Here is a 24,846-nt window from a genome sequence, read left to right as displayed (position 1 = left end):
GAGACAGCGAATAAGGGAACACAAGCAGGGGGAGTGGGAAAGGGAGAAGCAGGTTTCCCGCTGAACAGGGAGCCTGATGCAGGGATCATGACTTGAGCTGAAGGCAGACACTAAACAACTGAGCCAGCCAGGTGCCCCCACATTAAGACTTTTGATTAACTGGAAAATACTTTTAAATGGGAGACTTCTGTGTTTAACTAATCTGCATTTATAATAATTGTGTCTTTTATATTATATTCTGCCTATAGTTAGTTCGGAGTGGTTTTGTTAATCACAGAGTACTGACTTGAGTTTGTCTGTGGCAATCAACCAGGCTTGCTCCTCGTTTGTATCCTTCATGTTAAAACCACCAGTTTATAAATCTAAAATTCCTGCAGGACATTATCTAGAGGTCATCTTCTTAGTGAGGCATTCTTTGGAATCCACTGCCATGGGTGACACTTCCTTTCTCCGTTACTTGCATTGTTTTTCTGCTTAGCACTTAAACCCATCTAACATATTACACAATACACCTATCCTGACTATGATCCACTATGACCCACTTCTCCACTAGAATGTCACAAAGAAAAGGACTCTTGTCCATTTGGCTCACTGGTCTGACTCAGTGCCTAGAACAATGTCTGGCACATAGTTGGTGCTCCACATATATAATATATATGATATAACATAACATGACATATTATATAATATCAAATATATAACATAAGTTATATAAAACATATATTATGTATATTAAATAATAATACAGAATAACATATATAACTATACTATTATATACTATTGTATAGTTACATATTTTATTTTATATTATGTATTTTATTATTTATTTATGCATTTTATATTGTAAATTGTATTATATATTGTACATTTGTTATATTGAATACATTTACTTAGTCTTTTATGTTCATTATGTTACATAATGTATTATACAATGTATATTAAAATAAATGATTGTATACTGCAGATATTCCACTAAAGCTCCTAGCAGCAAAGACACATGAGAAAACGGGATGCCCGGAGCAGGCAGGGGTGGCATTTTTCTGGGAAGGCCCAAACATGCAGCCCTCAGCAGCATCATGTGGTCAGGAAAAGAACAAGGGCTGTGGAGTAAGGCAACGTGAGCTGAAGCCTTGGTTTTGTTACTCACTAGGTCTGTGCAATTGGACAAGTCATTTAACCTCTCTAAACTTCAGTTCCCACACCCATAAATCTGGGATAATAACAGTACCTGCCTCGCAAGTTCAACGCGAGGACCGAGTGAGCTCAAGGACGGGAAACAGCCCCCAGAGCAAATAACAGAAGGCGGTCTGTCGGGGCGCCTGGGTGGCTCAGTAGGTTGAAGCCTCTGCCTTCGGCTCAGGTCATGATCCCAGGGTCCTGGGATAGAGCCAGGCATCGGGCTCTCTGCTCAGCGGGGAGCCTGCTTCCTCCTCTCTCTCTGCCTGCCTCTCTGCCTACTTGTGATCTTTGTCTATCAAATAAATAAATAAATAAATGAAGGCGGTCTGTCCTTAAGTGTGGGATGATAGTGGGGACGGTGCTGGTGAGGAGGGATGGGAAGGTGATTATTACTCCATGACAAGGGGCGAAGATCAGAAAGTCAGTTCTGCAGACAAAACTCTCAGAAAATCCCCACCTCTAGCTCCTCTTCAACCTCCCTCTGCATTTCTAGCCCATGAATTCATGCACATGCGTTCGAGAAAACAGCGCGCAGATGTCCCAGGCTCACAAGAAAGGCGAGGTACTAAAAAGACGTTTTGCCGGCATCAATCGAAGACTACAAAGTGCGGGCACTTTCCCCTTGAACTTCCAAGCCGTGCAAGGGCCAGAGAAACAGGAATCCTGATGCCTTGACAAATCAGAGCCTTTGGGAAATGTGTCATTTTATGTAGCTGAGTTTTCTAAGGAGTCGAGCGTCTGCCCAGGGAGGCATCACAGTTTGAGGGGTGGAGTTTTGCTTTGTTTAGCTTTTGTGGTTTTGATGAAAAAATCTTTCCCCAATACACTGAACTTCTCTACCCAGATCCAGTGTGTGTGCTGCCAAGATGCATTCAGCCCAGCCCCCTCCACAACCCTCAGGCCTCAATTTGTTCCCTAGCTTCGGACAGGAATGCCCACTGCTACAACAGAAAAACGAGCCCCCCCCACCCCCCGCCCACCCCTTCCCCACCGAGCACGGACGGGTAAGAGAGACTGTGCCAACAAAGTCCTGGATCCCTCAGTTGCTCAGGCACACCAAGCACAACCCAGAAGAGGGAGTTAAACCGCCCCCCTCCACCATGACGAAGCTCATCAATAAGAGGTCAAAAATGGGCAAGAGCCAACAGAAGGACGCTAGCCCTCCCCTCCAACCTCGAGATGCAGCGCTCCTATGTGGCCTCCCTGGAGACACACAGGGAGACTGAGAAACGTGCTGGGTTTTGTTGTGAAGCTGTAACCAATTTAATAATGTACCAATTTATATTTGGTCTCCCTTCCTTCAGGCTGGCTTCCTCCCCACTGCCCCCCCCCCCCACTCCGCCTTCCCCTGGGATCGCACCCTTAATAAAATATTAGCCTGCAGTGTAACTTTTGCCCCAGGGTCTGTTTTTTTTTGTTTTGTTTTTTTTTTTTTAATTTAACAGAGAAAGATCACAAGTAGACAGAGAGGCAGGCAGAGAGAGAGAGAGGGAAGCAGGCTCACCGCCGAGCAGAGAGCCCGATGCGGGACTCGATCCCAGGATCCTGAGATCATGACCTGAGCCGAAGGCAGCGGCCCAACCCACTGAGCCACCCAGGCGCCCCCAGGGTCTGTTTTCTAGGGAGCCTGGCTCTCGACATTGATTGGGGCTCTCCTGTAATGATCAGCTATTACACTGCCTGGTAATGAAGCAATGGGCTCCCTCTGGGTTCCAGCCCTTAAGGAGACACTTAGGGCTGTTTATCCAGAGAATGTCTGAAGTGTAGTGAATAAGAACTCAGACTCTGGTGCTGGCCTGCCTTCTTTAAATCCCAGCTCTCCCAGGGCTCTGAAACCTTGGACAGTCATTTAAAATCTAGCTTTTGTTTCCTCATCCATAACATGTGGGTAGTCAGAGTACCCACCTTATGGAATCCTTGTGAGAAGTAAATGACTGAATACTTACTTAGTGACTGGGACATGACAAACACACGATGTGGGTTACCTACTTGTTCCTCTTGCTGTCTGATCACATACAAGGTAACAAAGTTACTTCTTACTGTTGTTATAAGCCTTTCTACAACAACTTTTTTGTGATTTCTAAAATACTGTAGGATAGGTATTGGGAAGTCCAGCTAATTAGAATTATGTGCAAAGTAAGTAAGGTCTGGGCAAAAGAGCAAGAGTTCAGGTAGGTCAGTGCAAATTCTTTTTAAAGTCTATTTACAAGGCCCCGAACAGCAATTTTTGCTTCCATCCTAGTTCTTGAAGTTATCCTACCAAATTATGACGTTCTCATTTAGCAAGGTATTATTATATACATTTTGCAGTCATGCTGTGTGACCATGGGATACAGAATTTTGACTTAGCGTGAACACCCTTGACAGCCTACACTATCCTACTTCAGAAACACAAGATTTTAGTGACCCATAAACATAGTTCTCACACATTCCAATCCTGATTATTTGCCCTCTGGGCTAAAACTACAGACAGAGAGGACTACACCTGCACTTTTTGCAACCAGAACAATGTTTTATGAAATTGTTATCCCAAACTAAATCACTGTGTTTTCCTTTCCAAGCTGATTCAGTTTAGCCATGTGGTAAACATTCCTTTAGAAGTGTCCTCAAGTGGTGAGAAAGACATAGATACATTCTATCCAGGTCTGGGGAGAGATGTGTGATCTGCATGAGGACAGGTGTGACCTTTCAGGAGAAGACTTGAACTTTATGCTCCATCCTCATGACTTTGTTCAGGATCTCAGAGCCTCATACTAGCTCAAGTCTGATATATGATATCCCATGATGGAATTCCCTATCAAAGCTGACCTCCAGTCAATGTGTATTTTTTTAAAAGACTTTATTTATTTATTTGGCAGAGAGAGAGATCACAAGTAGGCAGAGCAGCAGGCAGAGAGCGAGGGGGAAGCAGGCTCCCTGCTGAGCAGAGAGCCCGATGCGGGGCTCGATCCCAGGATCCTGAGATCATGACCTGAGCTGAAGGCAGAGGCTTAACCCACTGAGACACCCAGGCGTCCCAAGTCAATGTGTATTTTTAATACTTACAGGGCTTTATCAGGTTCCAGTCAATGAAATCAAAAGCATCCTACCAACGCCAGTAGCCCATGGGCAGGGAAATTACTGGAAGATGTGCTACTGATATATTCATTAGGACAGTCATAAATTAGATTATCTATAATAAATTTTAATAATAATGTGGACACGATGGTTCAGCAAAATCCCTCAAGATTTGGGAAATCCCCAAGTCATGCTTTTAGGATACAGATAATGAGTTTAAATGAAAGGACTCCAACAGTTATTAAGACAGCCCTCAAAGGCCCTTTATATCTGTTTCCAAATCTTGGTGTACCTTACTGCTGAATTCCCAAATGGGTGTTATAAAGAGAGTGGGCCCAAGGAACAATGTAATTCTCTCATCAGCCAGCTGCTCCAAAAAGGCAGTGAGCCCAAGACGCTAAACTTCTTGACCTTGCAGATTTCTTGGTCTCCAAGTGCTGCTTTGGCTAGAGAATGTCCAGAACACCTCCTTGAGATACTCGGACTTACCAAGGCCTCATCCATTCACATGCAGCCTAGATCTTGTATCTTTTGCACTGTCTGTCTGCTTGTTCCGTAATAACTGAGAAGGATAATGACCTTAAACCTGGTGCAGGTGTCTCTGGCACCAGTCTTCAAATCAAGGACTAGTCTTTGAGACTTGGTCCAGCTCAGTCACTCACCACCCCCTCCCGCACTGACCTTGAAGACTTATTTCTCTCTGAAAAAATGTTCATTTACTAGCAATGCTAGGCAGATGCCAATCTAACGTGAAGCTATCAGACTCCAAGCTTCCAAGCTCCAGAGAGGAACCTAGTGATGTTTACATGCTTATACTTTTTTAATACTTTTTTTTTTTTTGCAAAAGTAATATATTTTAACCACAATAACTTAAAACTCCTTTCTCTTTCCCCTCCAACTTCTCCTCTATTACATTTTGCATCATCAGGTAGAATGGCTGCAGGCATAAGGCAGAATCGAGTTAGGGATACATTTAGTTTGCATTCAGTGGCATACATTTACATGGTTCTCCATCAATTCCATTTGAGACAAATTGTTGTTAGACGCATCCCAGTGCAGGAACGGCTTCCGAAGACACTCCTACTACCTACTGGACTGAGAGATCAACACTGTAGCATGGACATGAAAGACTCGAACTTATATCATTATATGAACATATCCTGTGGTGGTCAGAATGATGATGACAATTACTGCCAGAGGAGGGGGTTGGGGGGGGACCAAGCTCAAATATACAGAGCTAGATGCTAGCTTGTGGAAAATTCCCCGATCATTAGATATGTACAGTTGTAACTGGAAGACTTGGCTCTTGCCTCTGGAGTCAAAAATGAAAGTTCTCTCCTGAAATGTAGCGTACAAGTTATAAACACACCACAATCTTTTTCCTTTGTTGATTAGACTCCCCGAAATGGAAATTACTGGAAACTTTTTGTTTACAGAGCACAGACAAGTAAATGTATTAGCAGCAAAGATGTCTGTTAGAGCTCACAGGAAAAAGAAACTCAATGGAGATTTTTTTAAAAATTTGAAACCAGTGTAGAATATTTACATAACATTACCAATAACAAGCCACTACCATGGAGTAACATGTCTAAACCCTCACCAATAACAAACAAATTTCAATCAAGCAGCACTGGAAAAAAACGAAATAATCCTTCTGTACTTTCTATAGAAACAATTGCAAAATTGTTATCCCGTGAAGAGGCAATCAAACCAAAAATGCAGCCAAAAAATGTAGGCGAAAGAAAGCATTAGAGAGGTAGGTCAGGAATTTAATCAACAGAATATATTATTTTTCTGAGTTTTGTGGTATTTGCGGTTGTTTGTTGACTTTAAACTTAAGAGTTGCTGTGATTTCCTTCCTTGGTTCAAACAAATACAGTAATTTTGTAGTCTTACATTTTTATGCTTTTTCTCAATGCAGGCACCCCACATGATATAAGGTATGCACTTCAAGCCTCACAAAAAATGGACCTGCTTCCGGGGTTAGACATTCCTTGACAATTAAGCCTGGCTTATATATCATCATCAACTCACTTTAATGCTCTGGTTATCTCTCATACTGTCTTGTCTCCAATTGGAATTTGTAAAAATCATCCCACAATGCCAAAGGGTGATGCTGAGGACACGATAAACATGATGAATGGCGAGCACAGGGCACTCACTTACTTTGTGTCACTCACGCATCACACAGTTTGTAATTACATGCTCTTCTGTCTCACTGCTAGCCCTTGACTTAATCATGTGTGCATCCTTTTTAGTGCAAAGTACCCTGCCTACAGGGAATCAGTGAACTGCAAATGTGGGAATGAGGGAAGAAAGAGATGGTAAGAAAAAAGGAAAAAGGGAAATGGAGGGAGAAGAGGCAGACTTTTTAGGAAGCAAGTGGAGAAAAAACTATGAAAACTGTTTAAGCTCTATTTCATAGATCTTGGGGGTAAACCACATGTTGTTTTCACCATAATATCTTTGTGTGTGTGTGTGTGCGTGTGTGTGTGTGTGTGTGAGAGAGAGACTTCCATTTTCAGCTTAATTCCTTCAACTTTTATTCACTTTTTGACTCAAGACATTTCATATTCAATATGTTGTTTTAGCTCAGTATTATTCTAACCAACATGCTGCTTTTTAAAAGCAACTAAAATATTAACTATATTATGCAAATGAAAATGTGAATTTAATCACAAAGAGTGGCCCTAGAGGAGCCACTAAACCCTCCAACATCCAAAGAGAACATTGGAGACTCCTATTATATTCAAGAGTTCGTATACTGGTGCCCAGAATTTAATATAAATTGAATTGAGTCCTAAACGCAACTCTTTGTAGATTCCGTCTGTCGATAAGACATGCTTTCATAAGAACCAGCAAGCTAAAAATACAGACTAGAGTCCATTTTCATTTTCATTTCATTTTCTTTTCAGTGAAACATTGTAAATGTAGTGGCATCACATAAATATTTATCGAACCCTATAATTCTTCCAAATGTAATGATAAATGACAGTATCCTTCAATGTGCACACAAAACACCTACAAAAAACATTTTTTAGAAGACTGAAATGAGATGCAATCTATCCAAAGGAGAACTGCTAATAGAAGAAGTAATCATTTGATAGTCTTTGTAACCTCTCCTTACTGGACCTCTGAGGCTTTACTCTCTGTTAACTGAAGAAATAAAAACAATTTAGTATCACACAGCACTGGGGACTCTGACAAGAAGGGCCAGGTAAGTCACTAAAAACTTCCCTTATTGATAGAAAAGGAAGATGGATTTCAGAGAGAAGAACCACACGAGTTTTCAGGTTGTTGGCTTGTCACACTATTTGTACTTCCTCTTCATGGTTGTCATTATTTTTATCATTTACTAGTTGCACGGGGATAATAGCAGCTCAAACTTGGTGCACAACACAGGCATAATTACTGATTTGGACCAACAATCCTCTAATAAAACCTAAACTACCTTCAGCCAACAGTTAAGAAAAGGTCAAGAAGAAGGCACCTGCTGAAAAGAGTCATAAAAGCCTGCTGTTCATTATTTTCCAGAAGCTTCTAATCCTCACTCCCACCTGGCTTACATGATAACGACTAAATTCATCTGAATGTTGTGCAGTGTTCAGGGCTCCTCTGGGAAACATTATTTTCCTCTTAAATAACTATGATACAAAGTCTGGAGCGAAGGTTAAAAATCCAGAGCCAAGAAAAGTTTCTGCTGTCACTTGATCTTAACTTCATTCTTCTGGTCCCAAGTGGAAATTTTAAGGGTAACTTGGGCCAAAATTCAATGAGTCTCCTTTGACTTAGATGGGTGGTGGTGAAAATATTGCCTTGAAAACAGAATGAGGATGGAGACTGCTTTTTAGTCTGGATTTGTCAGAAATTGTACCAAAGCTGCCAAATAACATCTGTCTTTCTCCTCAGTGTGTCAAAGAGGAGTTAAAAGATAAGTTCGGGGAAAAGAAGCTGGAAAGATTAACAACCATCCGTAAGATAAAAAAAGGATTTCTGGCATCTCTGAATATAAGAAAAAGGAAGCTTGTATATTATTATATTACGTAAGATACGTGCTACTATGGGAATCCTTCATCCCTTTAAGTACCTGGGCTAGCACTAACAGTTCTGCAATAACAGAAAGCTCCTCATCTTTCCCACAACACAGATTTTCCTGTTCCTAGTTTTCATTTGCCAACCCCCCTTGATTCTATGATGATTAGAGACTTCAGATAAAAGAGTAGTAGACTGAGCACTGGTTGCTAGCAAACAACTCTTCAGTTGAACTAACTTAAATAAAAGCTACTCAGTTATAGGACTTTATTCTTTTCCTTGGCCACCAGCTGAAGTGTGTCCCTCTCCCTGTAGAAGATCAAGGTACAGCATCACAACATCTGAAAACTTGAAATCTCAATACCACACCAACCATCCAAATCCCTCTTCTTCCCACGTCTGGTGGGAGAGGGTCTTCAGAAAAGCAAAAATTATCTTCTCGTTGTAAACAACACATGGAAATATAAACTAGATAGGGACACAAAGTCCCGTGGTTTCACTTTCTTTTTTCTTGCAAAATGAAAGCAATAGATAATTATGACCTCTCTACTCTTCTTCCTGGCCTCCAGAGGAATGTGCCAATACATAGGACAGCACTGCAGAAATTGGAGTTAATAGAATTTGCTGAAAACATCAGCCTTTGAAATATTTTTAAACTTAAAAATATGTTTTAAAAATACCTACATAAAAAAATATTTTATCAGGCAGCGTCCTGACAGAGAAGAGACAGCATACTCCCAACCGGGTCATTGAGAAGCATGTAATAAACAGACTATTTACAAAGGCTTAGAAAGGGTTTAGAGAAAATAATGCAGTATTACAGGGTTGAAAACAGCGGGGAGCTGTTTCTACCCCTAAGAGGGTACAGCCAAGCCACAGTAACCAGTATGGAAAGAATCAAAGGAATAAATACCCTGACCTAATTCTCTTCCCTACATTCCCAGAGGCAGGACTGACAGATATCAGGGAACAAAGGAGCCCACAGGCCAAGGAACTCGGGCACCTGGACACAAAGCAGAAAGGAGGGTGGGAAATGGATCTGGAGAGGTCAAAGGGAGAGAGCTAGTACAGATGCTAACACAATCATAAAGTTATATTCATTTGTTGTTAGAATATATGTTCACTGAAAATAATAATTCGCTTTACAGTGTTTAGTAAGTGTGAGATGTTTCTTTTGGGGGTCTGCATGAACCCAAATGTACTTTAGGTCTCCTAAGCTTCTGCCAATTGTACCAGAATATTTAAAAATGAAGAAAGCACCCATGCTTACGTGTGTCAGAGGGATACTGGCTGCAGATTCAATGTATAGAAAGGTAAATATAAATGCACATGTCTTGTGTATGTGAGCTCTGTCTCTTAAGACACCAGATGTGTGAAAAAAGGGATACAACTGTGCCGACCTCATATGATGCCAGAATGAGACACTGGGAAAAAGCATTTTACACAGAAACTGGCACACAGATAGCACTGGGTGAATGGTAAGCATTGTCACCATTGCCACCAGCAATGCCACCTGCCGCTGCCTTCTGACCTCTCGGGCAGCCAAGGAAACTTCCGTACCTGTAGCTCTCTGGGTCATCAGTGCCCGCCCTGGCCCTATGCATAGGGAGCGCACAATCAACATTAGGTAATGAGACGGTGGTGAGAAACATTTGGAATAAAGAGAGCATTCTAGGCTCACATATGCTGGAGAAATGCCGGCGGCAGCTTCAATTTAAAGAAAGGTAACTATAAATGTATGCTCTGCCAGGCTGTATTAGTATGCAGTAATTCTTCATTCCTCGCCATTCCTCTGTAAGAGAAATAGTCTGTGCCCCACCTCAGTGTTGAGCATGGACGACCCATGGGCCACTTCAGCTAATAGAATGTGGGCTGGGTGTGATGCCTTAAGAGGCATCACACAGTTCCATCAGCCCTCCTGAGCGTCTCACCTCTCCCCTGAGAATGGTAGCATGTTCCAGACGGAGGGTACTCCTTCAGCCCGGGTCCTGGAATTGGTACGCCTGTGAGGCAGGCTATAGTCCAACCTACAGTTGCATCTTTAACTGCTCTCCCAGACTTGGGAGCAAGGAGAAAAACTGTTTCCATAAGCCACTGAGATTTTGTGGTTGTTTGTTATGCAGAAATATTACATGTGCTCAACAATGTTACTACGGCATGCTTGGGTAGCAAAGGCGGGGAGCTCACGTGAGATCTGGAGTCAACTGTGCTCATTTACGGTCCCAGCTCTGAGAACTCCCAGAAGCTGACCCTGATTGAACAAGCCTCATGAAAGCCCACCTTCTGGATTCCTGTAACAATTAGAAACATCACCCACCAAGCACCTAGCACAGTGCCTGGCACCTAACAGATACCTGGTGAATGAAAGAAATGATATAAGTAGCAGTAATGGACAGCCAAAATAGCTTCCCATGCATGTGCTGAACTAGAAGCTGTTTATCCCAACTAAAATATTTTTTAACTTCAAATAAATAAAACAATGAAATCACTGCTCAAGTTTGTAGCTTACAAAGGAATCTAACAGAAAAATCACAGTTTTAAAAAATGCAACGTGCTCTTTCTAAACCTTCTAAAACTTCTGAGTAGTCAAGAATATGAATTCCTGTTGTGTCAGACAATAAGAATGCATTCTTTGTGAAGGAAAAATGATTAAATTGCATCTTCCAGACTAGTAATTTAAATTGTGATCAAATCCACTGTAGCTGGGGGCCTCCCACTTAATCCATTTACTGTGAACATTATTAAACATTTATTAAATGCCTGTGCATGGTTAAAAAAAAAATTCAAAGGTAAAGTTTTGTTCACTGAGCACCCAAAAAAAAAAAAAAAAAAAAATCAAGAGCATAAAACTACTAAACGGATCAACTATTCCCAGTATATGCAGTTTTACAAAACACAAGCACGGCAATTACCAAACCACAGAATTAGATTTTTGATCCATTGGGAAGGCATTCAGAAAGCGATCATCACTAATGAATAATAGGAGATTTATTTGGATTGTAAAACTTGACTAGGAAAGAAATTTATCTAAAATACGAGCTCAATTTCCTGCCTTTCCAAAGAAGAAGGAAAAGGGCTTTACAGAAAAGATCTAATCTGGGAGACATTCTCTAAGGAGCCCAAGTAAGATTCTGGCTGGTGTTTCTGAGCCACGTACAGAAGGAACGCTTGGAGGGCTTAAATGAAGATGTCCTGGGGCTGCTACCCCACACCTAGTGATACGGAATCTTTGGGGAAAGGGCCCAGGAATCTGCATCTGTTAACAAACTCTCCCACAGATTCATGTGCACTCCTAAATTTGAGAACAACGAGACAGTGAAAGCCATTAAATAGCCTTTGGCCGCTGACTTAAAGGTTCTTGAAAGACCAAAAAACAAAAACGAAAAAACGAAAAAACAAAAAAAACCACCCAAACAAGTTTAGTCCATTCTATGCCAAAGGACCAAATGAAGACAACAGAGTCTGGACGTGAGGTTCAGTAACAGCCGCGGGGCTAAACAGCCATTCCTTCTGCCAGCAGGTCAAGCTACGTTTTTAGCACTTGGAGGCAAAGAGCTGATGGATGCCTCCACAGTAATGCAAACCCAACAGCACCACAGTAATGCCTTCTCCTGTTGGACAAACATTTGCCAAAGTTCTCCTCAGCCCAGCATCTTGCCAGCACAAGTCTTGGTGATCATTCTTCATCGGTTTCCTGGGCTTGCAAATTAACATACGCAGAAGGTGAGAGGGGAGGAAGTAAGATGGTCCAGGATATTATTATTCAGAAATTCTAAATTCATAAACAATATCAACATCCAGTCCTATAATATACCTAGAGAAAAACAGTTTTGCTTTCTAAGAGAAGGTAAAAATGATATGTGAAGGGGGTAAAAAAAATTGCTACTATAGTTTTAAAATTAAAAATCCTCTGGGGAAGTAAAGCAGAATGTGTAGTGAATGCAAAGAAAAGGGAGCCCAGTTAAAATGGAGAGACAGGTGGGTTCTAGATACATCTATGTCCTCCAGATATGACCTCACCTAACTCACTTAGCTACGCTTTAACCTAAAAGACTTAATGTTTTTTGAATAAGCATCTTAAGTCACAAAGCAATGTCCAAATGTAAGTGGTGTTATTATCATCCATGGCAAAATTTATTTTATACAGTCCAGAATATAATAAGAATAAAGTCAAAGCAGTGAGGGGTTTTGTTTGTTTGGTTGCTTTGTTTGAACAGAGACAAAGGACAACAAACTCTTGGCATCAAGAATCGTGAGATCAGCTATACCATCAGATGGAAATAAATCACACCCAAGACGAGAACAATCAACAGGGAACAAATAAGGGAAAGCTACGCCACTTCCACCAGCGTACTCCTGCTCTTCCCTGCATCAAGCTACACCAGCATGAAACTTCCAAACAAAACCAACTCAGTGTGGCTGAAGCAATCCTCCACGTAGCAGTGGCTAATGATTCCACCTGACACCTTCCTGCTTGGCCTACCTTACCCACCTCCATCTGAGCCCCGAGGAGAAGCTTCTCTCACTGGAGAACCACAGATAATGAGACAAGGAGGAAAAAGGAAGGGTGACTAATGGCCAGTGCCACCAGTCAATGAACCCAGGGCTATAAGGACTTTGAAAGCGGTTTAACACTTACTGCCTGATAGATTTTGAATCAACACCAAATTCAAGTGTATCCGGAAACATGAGGAAGCCCATACGTGTCTTTAGGCATGAGACAGCACACTACTGCAGTTAACTTAGAGTTGATCTTGAAATCAGGCTCCAAGTTATCAGTCTTCTCTGCGTATCAGTTTACGACTTGATGATTATTATTTCTACCTCATGGGGCAGTTGGGATCATTAAAGAAGACCCTATCATAGAATCCTTCACATAGTGTTGTGCCCACGTTAAGGACTCCATGAGGTCATTAGAGGTAGCAAAGTAATAGCACAGAGTAGACACTCAGTAAACATACTCACCCTTCTCATTCTGTATTTCAATGATGAAAATATATTCCAGTCGAATGAAAAATGATACACAATAAAATACAGGGTATAGATAAATCAGAACTTAATTTCCTTGACATTTATCTTTTCCTTCATTATGGCTATGGAGACCAATTTTACCATTTACACTGGCCATAATTAGAGCCCGTGTATATAAAAATTACAGTTTAAATTTGTGATGGAACATAGAGTTTTGTAACTTCTATCCAGTAGTTAATACAATTTCTCAAGTCCTTTTTCCACCACTATAATAACACCCCCCCACGACCTGTTTTAATCATCATCATCATTACTGGGAACAGAGTATTCTGTGAGTGTTGCAGAAAATGAGTTAATATATATAAATGTACCTCGAAAACTGTGAACAGCTAATATTACCATTTATTTCAGAACAGAGAAGACAGAGGCCTGTCTTGAGATGACTACAACCTATAGAAAACACACACACACACACACACACACACACACACACACGCACATGTCCGGGCACATGTCCGTTTAAAGAAAAGTAACAACAATAACAAGAACAGAAAAATGTGTGTGTGTGTGTGTGTGTGTATCTGTATCTATAATGAAAAGTAAATAAAAAGGTGGGAGACAATGAAAATATTGGGGCAACTTTTCCCCATATTTTAAAATGTTTCTATAAAACAATCAATTCTTACAAACAAAGTCTGAAAATCCGTGTCGTCTAAGTACAATCCACAACATGCCCCCTCCAGGCTCTCATGAAAACATTTGTAGAAACACACTGCCATATGTTAATTGAGTATCTCCAGTGCAAATCCCTGTCATTCAAAGGCCAGATGTGCCCTGTGAAACATCAAAGGCCAGGCAATGCTGCAAAACCACTTCAGCAAAGCTGTACTAGAAAGGGAAAGATCCACGTAGAAGACCCATTCGAAATCCACTTCACACTTAAAATTGAAAGCTAATTCAAATGTAATTTACTTTATCAGGGCCCTTAATTTCGCAAAGGTCAGAAGTGCAATCAACAGAGGTGAAAATTGCCTGTGCTTATCAAAAGATAACCTGGTAATAGTGCTGAACAAGAAAAACAAAAAACAGGAAACAGGACTCCCATTGAAAACCACGGTTAGAACCACTGTATAAAACACACCTTCTCACAAACCAATGCATTCTGAGAGAAAGCTTTCACTTGAGTCATCTCTGTACCACATGCAAACTCACTTGTCATTCTTTTTCAGTGGGAGAAGATTCCTTTTCTTCTCCAATGTTACAGTTCGTGAGACGGGAAACGACACTTCGGCACAAACTAGTAAACTTACCGCTCTCGTCATCTATATTGAACCTTCCGAGACCACTGCCGTCCCTAATGGAGTACTGGATCTCTCCATCCCTCCCAGAGTCATCGTCTTGGGCAGCCACCTGCAGCACACTTGTTCCGATGCGTGAGTTTTCTTTTACAGATCCAACGACAGCAAAGTCTGGGAAGTAGGGAGTGTGGAGGTTTTCATTGACATCCACCACCTCCACCTCAACAAAGGAAACAGAAGACAGAGAGACCGGTCGCCCTTTGTCTTTGGCCCGAACCGTGAGGTTATAGAACTGTTGCTTTTCATAGTCCAGCTCTTTGCTCAAGCGAATGGCACCACTTGCTTTATCTATTTCAAATCTCCCATTATAGTCATTGACCAAAGAATAGCGCACTTGGCCCCCCAGCCCAAGATCCGGATCATGGGTCTCCAGCCAAGCAATGACAGTGCCAACGGGGAGATCTTCCAGAACCTTCACACTGTAACTACTGGGAATGAAAGCCGGGGAACAGTCATTGACATCATCCAAAAAAACTTTAAGGGTGACAACGGAAAACAGCTGCTGGCCACTTTCTGCCTTGTCTCGGGCTTCTATTTTTAAAGAGTAGTTTGCTTTAGATTCCCGGTCCAACTGGTCGGCTACATAGACAATTCCAGTTGAGCTGTTGATAGCAAACTGCTGTGTATCTGTCAACACTGAGTAAGTTACTTCCCCATTAGAACCCAAGTCTTTGTCTCTGGCTTCCACTTGAATTATCTCAGTTCCAATACTTGAACTTTCAAGAATGTTAACTGAGTAACTGTCTTGGAGAAAAACTGGGCTGTTGTCATTAGCATCCTCCACATTGATGGTCAGCAACCTCCATGAAGATTTTTGTGGATTGCCTAAGTCATAGATGGTGATATTAAGGAGATAGAGGTCTGTGTGCTCTCGGTCCATTGGCAGAAGGACTTTAAGTTGCCCAGTCTCCATATCGATATTAAAGCAACTGTCCATGTTCCCATCAGATATTGTAAATAGCACCTTTCCATTGAAGCCAGAGTCAGCATCATAGGCTTTAATCTTCAGGATGTTGGCACCAACAGGCAGATTCTCCTTCACAGCCACATCAGAAGGAAACGACTTGTCAAAATGTGGTCCTTGCCTATTAACCGAATAAAAGTCAAGAAATCCATCTTCCAGGTTCAGTTTCCCATTTGCTTTTGCCTTAATGAGCAGTTTCTCTGCCACCTTTTGAGCCACACGAGTTTCTCTGCAACTAAAGCTCTTTGAAGACACCTTCCCATGTAAGACTGAAATGTTAACAGACATGGGGTCCGCAAAATTCTCTCCATCGGTTGCTGTAATCCTGAGGGCAAAATTACCATTTTTGATGCCAGAATTCATCAGCGACTTTTTAAGCTGTAAAACCCCGGAGTCTGGGTTTAAATAAAAGAAACCAAGTTCATTTCCGGAGATGATTTTGTACTTTACAAGTTCAAGTTCATCAATATCAATTGCTGAGACAGCTGTGATGTGACCCCCGACTGGAAAGTCATAGGAAATAACTCCCTGGCAAGCCACTTTCTCAAAGAGAGGGCTGTTGTCATTGACATTTCCTATTCGAATAGTCACATTTACTTCGCTTTCATGGCGGTATGGCGAACCCCAGTCGGAGGCTCTTACGATGAACCTGTAAGTTTCTGGGGAGGATTCAAAATCCAATTCTTCAGTTGTGCTAATAACACCTGTAAACTGGTTAATGGCAAATGGTAACAAATTCAGACTGGCAATACTATAGGTGATGTACCCATTTTCTCCTTTATCCTTATCAGAAGCTGAAACCATCAGAACGCTTGTGCCCACTGGGACGCTTTCATTCACAAAAGCATCATACAGTGCCTGCTGAAATTCTGGGGTGTGGTCATTCGCATCTTCTATGCCAACGGTGACTTGTGCTTTTAAATCTCCTTCCTTGTTTGTCACTCCCAGCTTATAAACCTCCTTCTTAACAGTATTCAGTGGCTGCGCTGTGACAATCAGACCTGACCGAGGATTAATTTTGAAGTACTGTGCGTCCTCACCAGGAGATAATTTGTATTCCACATCGAGCGGTTCGGGACTTAATTTTACTATAGCAACCACGACACCAGGAGGGGAGAATTCACTAATGCTCACATCATACGTTTCTTTTTCAAATCTAACTGGGACAGTGTCTCTTTGGGGATTGGCAATGTGGATGATCTTCGCTGCTGAAAATTTCTGGGGGGACCCCTTGTCTTTTGCTTGAAGAGTGAGGTTGTAGCCATAAGGAAAACTCCCCCAGTCGACCTTCTTTCTCTCCTTAATCTTGTACTCATTCATCCACCTGCCTTCTTTAGCCAGGAAGAACTGATCGAAAGGATCCCCAGCCACAATGGAAACAGACTCAATTTCTCCATTGGCCCCCTCATCTAAGTCATCGACTGTCACCACCGCGTATGTCGGCTCTTTGTCCAGCAAGAAAGGAACATGAGTGACCACATGGAGAGTTGGGGCGTGTTCATTTACACGTTCAATGTGAACATAAAGCTTCGCAGTACTGCTCACTCCGTTGTTTCCATAGAGTTTCATCCCCCGGTCCACTGCCAAAATCTCCAGATCGTACCTATTCTTTTCATCATAATTTAACCGCCCACTTAAAGAGATGACACCACTTGTGGGGTGGACTGAAAAGAGGTCAACTTTGTTTTTAAAGTAGTAGTAGAATTCTCCATTGGAGCCGATATCGGCGTCTGTGGCAGTCACCTGGGCAACACTAGTCCTTAAAGGGGTGCTTTCTGCTATTGTAACAGAGTATGTTGTGGGTGAAAACAAGGGTCGCAGGTCATTCATATCTAAAACCTGTATGTTCACTTTGGTCCATGCTTCCAGATCCTCTCCTCTGACAGAACCTTTGACTATCAATAAATAATTGTCCTGAATCTCCCGATTCAATATGGCCGAATTGCCACCTTTAGTTCTTATTCTGAGGAAACAGAAGTCTGCAATGATGACTTCCTCCGCTTTGAAGAAGCCTTCCTCATCTCCAGATACAATTCTATATTTGACATCCCAGGACAGATCTATTAAGGTGATGCCCATCCTACCCTGGCTGTGGACGTAGGTCCTTGCGGCTGAGTTCTCACACACAGTAGCATTGTACACAGGGTGAGTGAAGTGGAAGCCCAGGGGCCCTGTCCCCGGCAGCCCCTGGGACACTGTAGCCAGAAGCTTGAGAAGCAGGAGGATGAGGCAAGAAGGGGGAGGCCTTGTACCCACACAGTATCCCATAGTTATATCCATCGCATCATACCTCCATCCTGGAAGGGGGGGAGAAAGAGAGAGAAAAATAAATTAATCTACGGGAAAGTGGGAGAAGGTGTAGGAACTCGCTGTGATGAAATGGTGCTTTTTAAAAACTTCATTATAAAATCTTCTTACCAAACATCAGTGTGAAAAAAAAAAAAATTAGAGACCGCATCATACTAGATGGCAAGGAGTTCAAAATCACTAGGATTTAACTTTACGTAGTTTGAGCTTTTTAAATCACACTTTTATACTGCTGCTGGAATTGTTCATTGGTACAAGATTCCTTCCATTCTGAAGGTCAGTTTAGAGATATCCCTAGAAGACTTAAAAAAATGCATCTACCTTTCACTTAGAATTATCTTCTAGGCAACTACCCAGTGGAAGTAACTAGATAAGTGTACATTTGATGTACAGATTAAAAGACAAAAGAACTGAAAAGAAACTAGATGTCTATCAATCAAGAATCAAATAATTTTCGGTGCATTCATAAAATGAAATACTATGCAGCCATTAAAAATAGTTATTTTTCAAATGTGCATTTTCAAATGTGGTAAGATATAATGCTGAGTGCAAAACAGTATGGGTGGTTATGATTGTATTAGTATTTAAACATTTAAATGCACAACTGCAATTTTACATTTAAAAAGGATTAACTGTGTTGTGGGATCCGGAGGACTATTTGTTTTTCTGATATTTTTCCAAGTAACACTATTCACCAATGGTTACATGATTACATTTATAACTATGAACTTTTGAAGAAATTCTTACCAGGCACCATAGTCATCTTTTGTTGTGCTGACTTTAAAACTGACCAAGATTTATACAGAACCCAATATCGTGAGGCTGAGAATTCAATCCCCCTAGAAGCACATATGACATAATTTAATTCTGTTGAAGTAATCACCATTTATCATTAATGAATGATAAATTTATGGCATCTCCACGTGGTTATCTCCTTTCTGGTTTTAAACTAGTTCCAATAATCAGCTATCAGCTGAACAATCATGTTAAGTTTAACATCTTAAAATATTATCAAATGTAGGACACTTGGGAGGCTCAGGTCATGATCTCGGGGTCCTGGGATCAAGCCCCACATTGAGCTCTCTGCTCAGCAGAGAGCCTGCTTCCTCTTCCTCTTTCTCTCTCTGCCTGCCTCTCTGCCTACTTGTGATCTCTGTCTGTCAAATAAAACAAATAAAATCTTTAAAAAATATATTGTCAGTTGTTTTTGTACCTTATAAAACACTTTCATAGCCAGGGTTGGCAAGGCACATGTTATTATACCCATTTTGTAGATGAGACTGTGTCCAGTCATTCTCCTAGTGGTAGAGTCAGGATTAGAACCCAAGCCCTGTGGCCACCCCCAAGGCTTTCTCATTTCTTTTTTCCAACTCTGCCTTACAGAAGACTCTCAAGCCAATTTCTGGACATGAGTTTGCCTGGTTCCAACCAAGGATGAAATACACCTTCTTGTTGGTGTCATCTGTTGAAGCAACTCAGGAAACGGGAGTAGCAATTTGAAAGATTACAGTTTAATATAGGGATATCATAAACAGAATAGATAGTACAAATGAATAGTGTAAAGATGAGATAACTTTTTGTAAAAGGAAAGAAGTTAATTTCACATGTAATTGCTTTGGTTGCCCATCCTTAGACAGCGGCCCACATGCTAAGTGTGCGAAGCAGTAAGTCGGCTGTAGTAGGCTCAAATATCCTCCCCCAAAGAATGGAGGGCCCCACAGGACCAGTGCATTTAGAGCTGCCTCTTTGTGGAGCACCCTAGGCTAACACATGGGCATGACAGGGCCCTCTTTAGGGACCACAGATACAAACCAGCAGAAGCTTTATTAATACCACATACAACTCAATAGACTCTTACTTCATCATCTGAGAATGCTCCAATGTAGAGGAGAGATTTTTAGGTTCCCACTCTGAATGGAATGAAATGAGACAACGCTCTTACAGGGAATGACCAGAGTCCATGGATAGTCTCTCAGTGGAGAAAACTGGGGATACTCCCAGCATCTCCAAAGAAATACAAATTCAGATTCTGCCTCATTTCCCATTGGCTCTTCTATGCCAAGGGCACAGCCTACAAGCATGATTTTGCTGATACTTTGCCCACGGAGTCCAGACTCTGTGGTCATCAGAGAAAATCTTTTTTTTTTCCTTAAAAGATTGATTGATTGATTGATTGATCAGAGAGTGAGAGAGAGAGCACAACAGGAGGAGCAGCAGGCAGAGAGAGAAGCAGACTCCTCGCTGAGCAAGGAGCCCTATGCTGGGCTCCATCCCAGTACCCTAAGATCATGACCTGACCCAAAGGCAGACACTTAACCAACTGAGCCACCCAGGTATCCCCTCTCCGGTCATCAAGGAAGAAAACAGCCCTGATGGTAAATGCATCTCAAATGAACCTTTCTTAATCTATCTTGCACCCCATCTTTACCCCTGACTGAAGAGAGGAGCTGTGTCTGTGCCTCAATCTATGACCAGCATCACCCGGCCCACACAGAAGACACACAGGACATCAAGGTACCAATGGAACTGGGGGCCCAGAGGCCTTTCACATGCTCTGTTTCCAAACCCCAGAAAGTACACACATCTCACTTCCGGAAACAGACTCAAGAAATTACATGAACTCACAGAAGCCTTAAAAATCATCAGGTTTGATTTCCTGGGTTTACAGATAAGGACACCAAGACCCGTAAGAATAAAGGGACTCACTAAGGCCAGGTCTCAGGACTGCCAGGTTCAGAGCTGATACCACGTGGAAACATTGCATCAACTGAATTAGTTTCTCTTTGAGTTACGTAACAATTTGAGGGCTGTGGTTTATCATGGCTTTGCAGGGATCTTCATCTTCTGACACTTTGTTAATCTCCCTGGTGCTACTCCCACCTCTAAGCAGTTAACCATAAGTAAACATTTAAGTGCCCTGGGGGACAGTTACTTCTAAAAACCCTTCTGGTGAATCCTTCATAAGGCAGAATGCTGTCATAATATGAAAAAAAAATCATTCGATTTAACCCTTCAAAAGTTGGAACCCTTGCATACTGAGTCTTTCAGCAGCACACACTGCCACGATGTTTTCCTTGTGAAATGGAATCTTATATGCAAGTAGAGAAAAACTACAATCCACGCTGAAATGGCACAGTATTGTTGTGTACAGAAATTTGGATTTAACTCCAAAAGCCTGAGCAGGACTAAGCTTGTCAGCTTTAGTTGTGGAGACCAAAATATGTCATCAAGTTTCAGTATCTTTATTTTGGAGGGAAAAAAAAGTCATATCTGGCACAAACTATTTTTTAAAAACCTGCAGATTTTTCCATTGACTTAGAAAATAAGTGAGTGCTAAAAGTGAGGAATTCTGTAAAATTCTGCAAAGTAAACACTAGAATAAGATTTTGGCTCCTTCTTTTTTTAGCATGCTAAGATAACTGTTAAGCTCTTAAAAAAAAAAAAAAAAGTGTGCTTTTCCACACTGAAGCCAAGCTATTTGTGAAGCCAATATGATAGTTATGGTGTTTTAGATGCTCTGCACATTGATTTATTCTACTGCTTCTGGATTAAACAAAGCACTTAGTTCCCAACCTCAGAGCCTATTTTCTATGACTTAGCAACATAATCAATATTTTTTGATATAATCTCCAAAGAAATCATCAAGCCATCAATCTTGGAGACATTTATTTTTCAGAGCAGTGGGCTGGGCCTCCCCCATCCTGCCCTGGGCGGCCTGAGAGAGAGTGGATCCTAGCCTTCAACTCAGAAGGGCATGCAGATGTTTCTTTCCAGGGATGAATAAATACGGATGCCCTCAGGGGCAGCTCCCAGCTCTTACAAAGGCCACCTCTCTGGGTGAGCCTGGACTAGGCAGGGGGCCTCTGCTTGCTTGGGTAACCTGGGAAGCTCTTTTCCGTCATCATTAAATGGGCCCCTTAAATCACTGGGATTTCTGAACGTTAGAAATGGCATCTTGCAAGAACATTCTATTTTCACTCCATCTCTTCTTATCTTGTGTATTTTGAGAGGGTTTTACTGGCAGACAGAGAGGGTGCTTGGGAAATGTGATATGATGGGCGGCAAAACAAAGAACAAAATCAGTCTCTGAAGGGCCTCCCCCTCCCTGGCTCCCTCGATGAAGACACCCTGTGTCAGAAGCTGCTCAGTGACACACTGGCTGGATGCACGATGATTTCCGGACATGTGGTCTGGCACCTGACTGCCTGAGTTTGAATCCCAGCTCTGCCATTTCCTAGCTGTGTTATGTCAGTCAGGTTACTTAACCCCTCTGTGCCTCAGTTTCTTCTGCTCGCAAATGGGAATGATAAGGCCTACCCAACCCAATTAAGATTTTTGAGTTAATAAAGAGAAAGCATTTAAAACAGTTCATGTCACACAGTAAATATAAAGTTGCTAGCTATTAATATCATTAACTAAGGCAGTTTTTAGAGAAGAAAACAAAATCTGTGAGTCACAAGATAGGGATCATGGAGGTTTACAATGTCCTCTGACAGTTCCTTTTCCAGTAGCAAAAGGCACATCAAAAGTGAAAGAAAGGGGCACCTGGGTGGCTCAGTGGGTTAAACCTCTGCCTTCGGCTCAGGGCATGATCTCAGGGTCCTGGGATCGAGCCCCATGTCGGGCTCTCTGCTCAGCGGGAGCCTGCTTTCCCTTCCTCTCTCTCTACCTGCCTCTCTGCCTATTTGTGCTCTCTCTGTTAAATAAATAATATTAAAAAAAAAAAGTGAAGGAAAAGTTGTCTTTTCTTTATTGAAACAAATGATTACTACAGTAGACCCAAAGTTCAGAGAAATAGGACTTGAATCCAGGCTTTGTCAATGACTGGCTGGGTGACATTGGGATAATACTTGAACCTTTTTAAGTCTCACCGTAGGGATTTTAAGAGCTCCCACTGTCACATAACAGGCTTACAACTGTGTCTGGTACACAGCAAACGTTCTGTAAATATTAACTGACATTAAAATTATGAAGGCGTTCAGAAGAAGAGATACAAAATGGAAAATAAATGAAAACTGGGCTAAGAATAAAGGGTCAAGAGGTAGACCCTCTGTGGGGTAGACCCACCCTACCAGGAAAGCCACCCTTTCATGAAACCCAGACTCACTTTCCCCCGCACCCGCCCAGGTTGGGGTCAAGGCCCCAAAAGGGGTGTGCCTGGTGGCATGGGTCAGGGGCTGTGACCACAGCTCTGTAGCTGACTCCAACACCTACAAGGAATATTTCACAACTCAGGATCTAGAGCCGCATTAGGGAGCTGCTTCTCAGACCTGGCATTTAATTCCTGAGGGGTTCTAGCAGGATTTCCCCTTGCCGTAGTAATGAGTCCCAGAACAGCCAGGTACTGCAAAACCCTATCTCCCAAAGCAACGAATTCTGATACTGCTCAAATTATCATTCTCGTGGCACTACTTTGTGTTCTGGGCTTTTGCTCCTGAAATCAGTTATAGACTGTCTGTATGGCACATTTGGGGATAAAGTTTTACTCTCTGGCTGATGCTAATGGCTGTGTGATGAGAAGAAAAAATGTTTACTCTGTGGTTTTCTTTATACAAACCATTGTAGCTAGAAAGTGCAGAGGATAATCTACTAGGCATTCAGGTCACAAATAATTTATGCCATGCCATTATTCAGATTATATCATGATATACAGAACCAGGGCCATGTAAATTCACTGAGTTTTACGGTCAAAAGGATCGTAAAGTCGTCTAGTCCAAAACCCTCATTTTAAAATGGAGGGAACACATTGGGAAAGGTTAAGTGATTTGGACAGGGTCACACAGCTTGCCTGGGGGAAAAAGCAAACATCGGACCTCAGGTCTCTCCTGTGAATGCGACTCACTGCTGCTCCCTCATTTAAGAATACAAGTCTCTACTTGTTCATCTCCACAAATGTTACTCATCTTCTCAGATTTAACTAAAATGCCACCTACTCTGTGAAGCAATCCCAGAGATTTCTGTTCAAAATTGAGCTCCAGTCCTTTTTAAGAAGATTTTCTTTGAGAGAAATAGAGAGAGAGAATGAGTTGGGGGAAGAGTAGAGGGAGAGGGAGAAGGTGAGACTCTGAAGCTAAGCACAGAGCCCCGCACACGACCCTGAGCTCATGACCCAAGCCAACCCGCACACGACCCTGAGCTCATGACCCAAGCCAACCCGCACACGACCCTGAGCTCATGACCCAAGCCCAAATCAAGAGTTGGCCACACAACCAACTGAGCCACCCAGGTGCCCCAAAGAGAGTTCCAGTCCGACAGCTGTGATTATTAAGTTCTAGTGAACATCAGAATCACAGTAGGGCTGGGCTCCATCCCAGAGTTTCTGGATCAGTTGGCAGAGACTTTATAATTCCAGCAAGTTCCCAAGAGATGCTGGTCCTGGCACAATCACACTCTGAAAACCACTGCTCTGAACTTGTCTATATTTTATCTATATGTTCTTCTCAGACAGCACTTTCTTCCTTGTATTAAAGTTACTTATAGGGGTGCCTGGGTCGCTCAGTCGGTGAAGTGTCTGCCTTCAGCTCAGGTCATGATCCCAGGGTCCTGGGATGGAGCCCCACTTCTGGTTCCTGCTCAGTGGGGAGCCTGCTTCTCCCTCTCCCTCTGCCCCCCCACACCCCCTCATGCTCTCTCTCTAATAAAAAAATAAACAAAATCTTTAAAAATTAAAAAAAAATAAAGTTACTTATGTGTGTTTTTAAATTACATACTGGACAATACTCTCCCTTATTTCTTCTTCTCACTGTATCTAACAAAGTGCTTAGAAAAGACAAAAATCTGATGAATGTCTGTGGAGTAAAATTTGTCTGGTCAGCATCCACTGTAACTCTATAACATGCTCCAGAGAGAAGATCTAAATGAACTGTCGGACAAATCAGGAATTATGATTATAAAACTTATGGACCCCGGGTAAATAGCTAGTCTACCATTTCCCAAACCATGTCCCATGACACATTACTTTATGACATAGGAATATGC

At 42.0% G+C, this 24,846-nt stretch overlaps 1 protein-coding gene across 1 annotated transcript in view; it reads right to left on the bottom strand.

Annotated features, from left to right (window-relative positions):
* Positions 1-24,846, bottom strand: part of FAT3 (FAT atypical cadherin 3) — a 662,119-nt gene that overhangs the window by 500,962 nt on the left and 136,311 nt on the right. The window contains exon 2 of the mRNA XM_046016531.1: positions 14,550-17,858. Coding sequence (XP_045872487.1) covers positions 14,550-17,841 — 3,292 coding nt within the window. The 5' untranslated portion in view covers positions 17,842-17,858. The remainder of the gene's footprint in view (positions 1-14,549; positions 17,859-24,846) is intronic.

The sequence above is a fragment of the Meles meles genome, chromosome 8, assembly GCF_922984935.1.
Source record: "Meles meles chromosome 8, mMelMel3.1 paternal haplotype, whole genome shotgun sequence".
Taxonomy (NCBI): Eukaryota; Metazoa; Chordata; class Mammalia; order Carnivora; family Mustelidae; genus Meles; species Meles meles.
The sequence above is the reverse complement of the archived record's forward strand: the minus strand, read 5'-3'. Positions and strand labels throughout refer to the sequence as shown.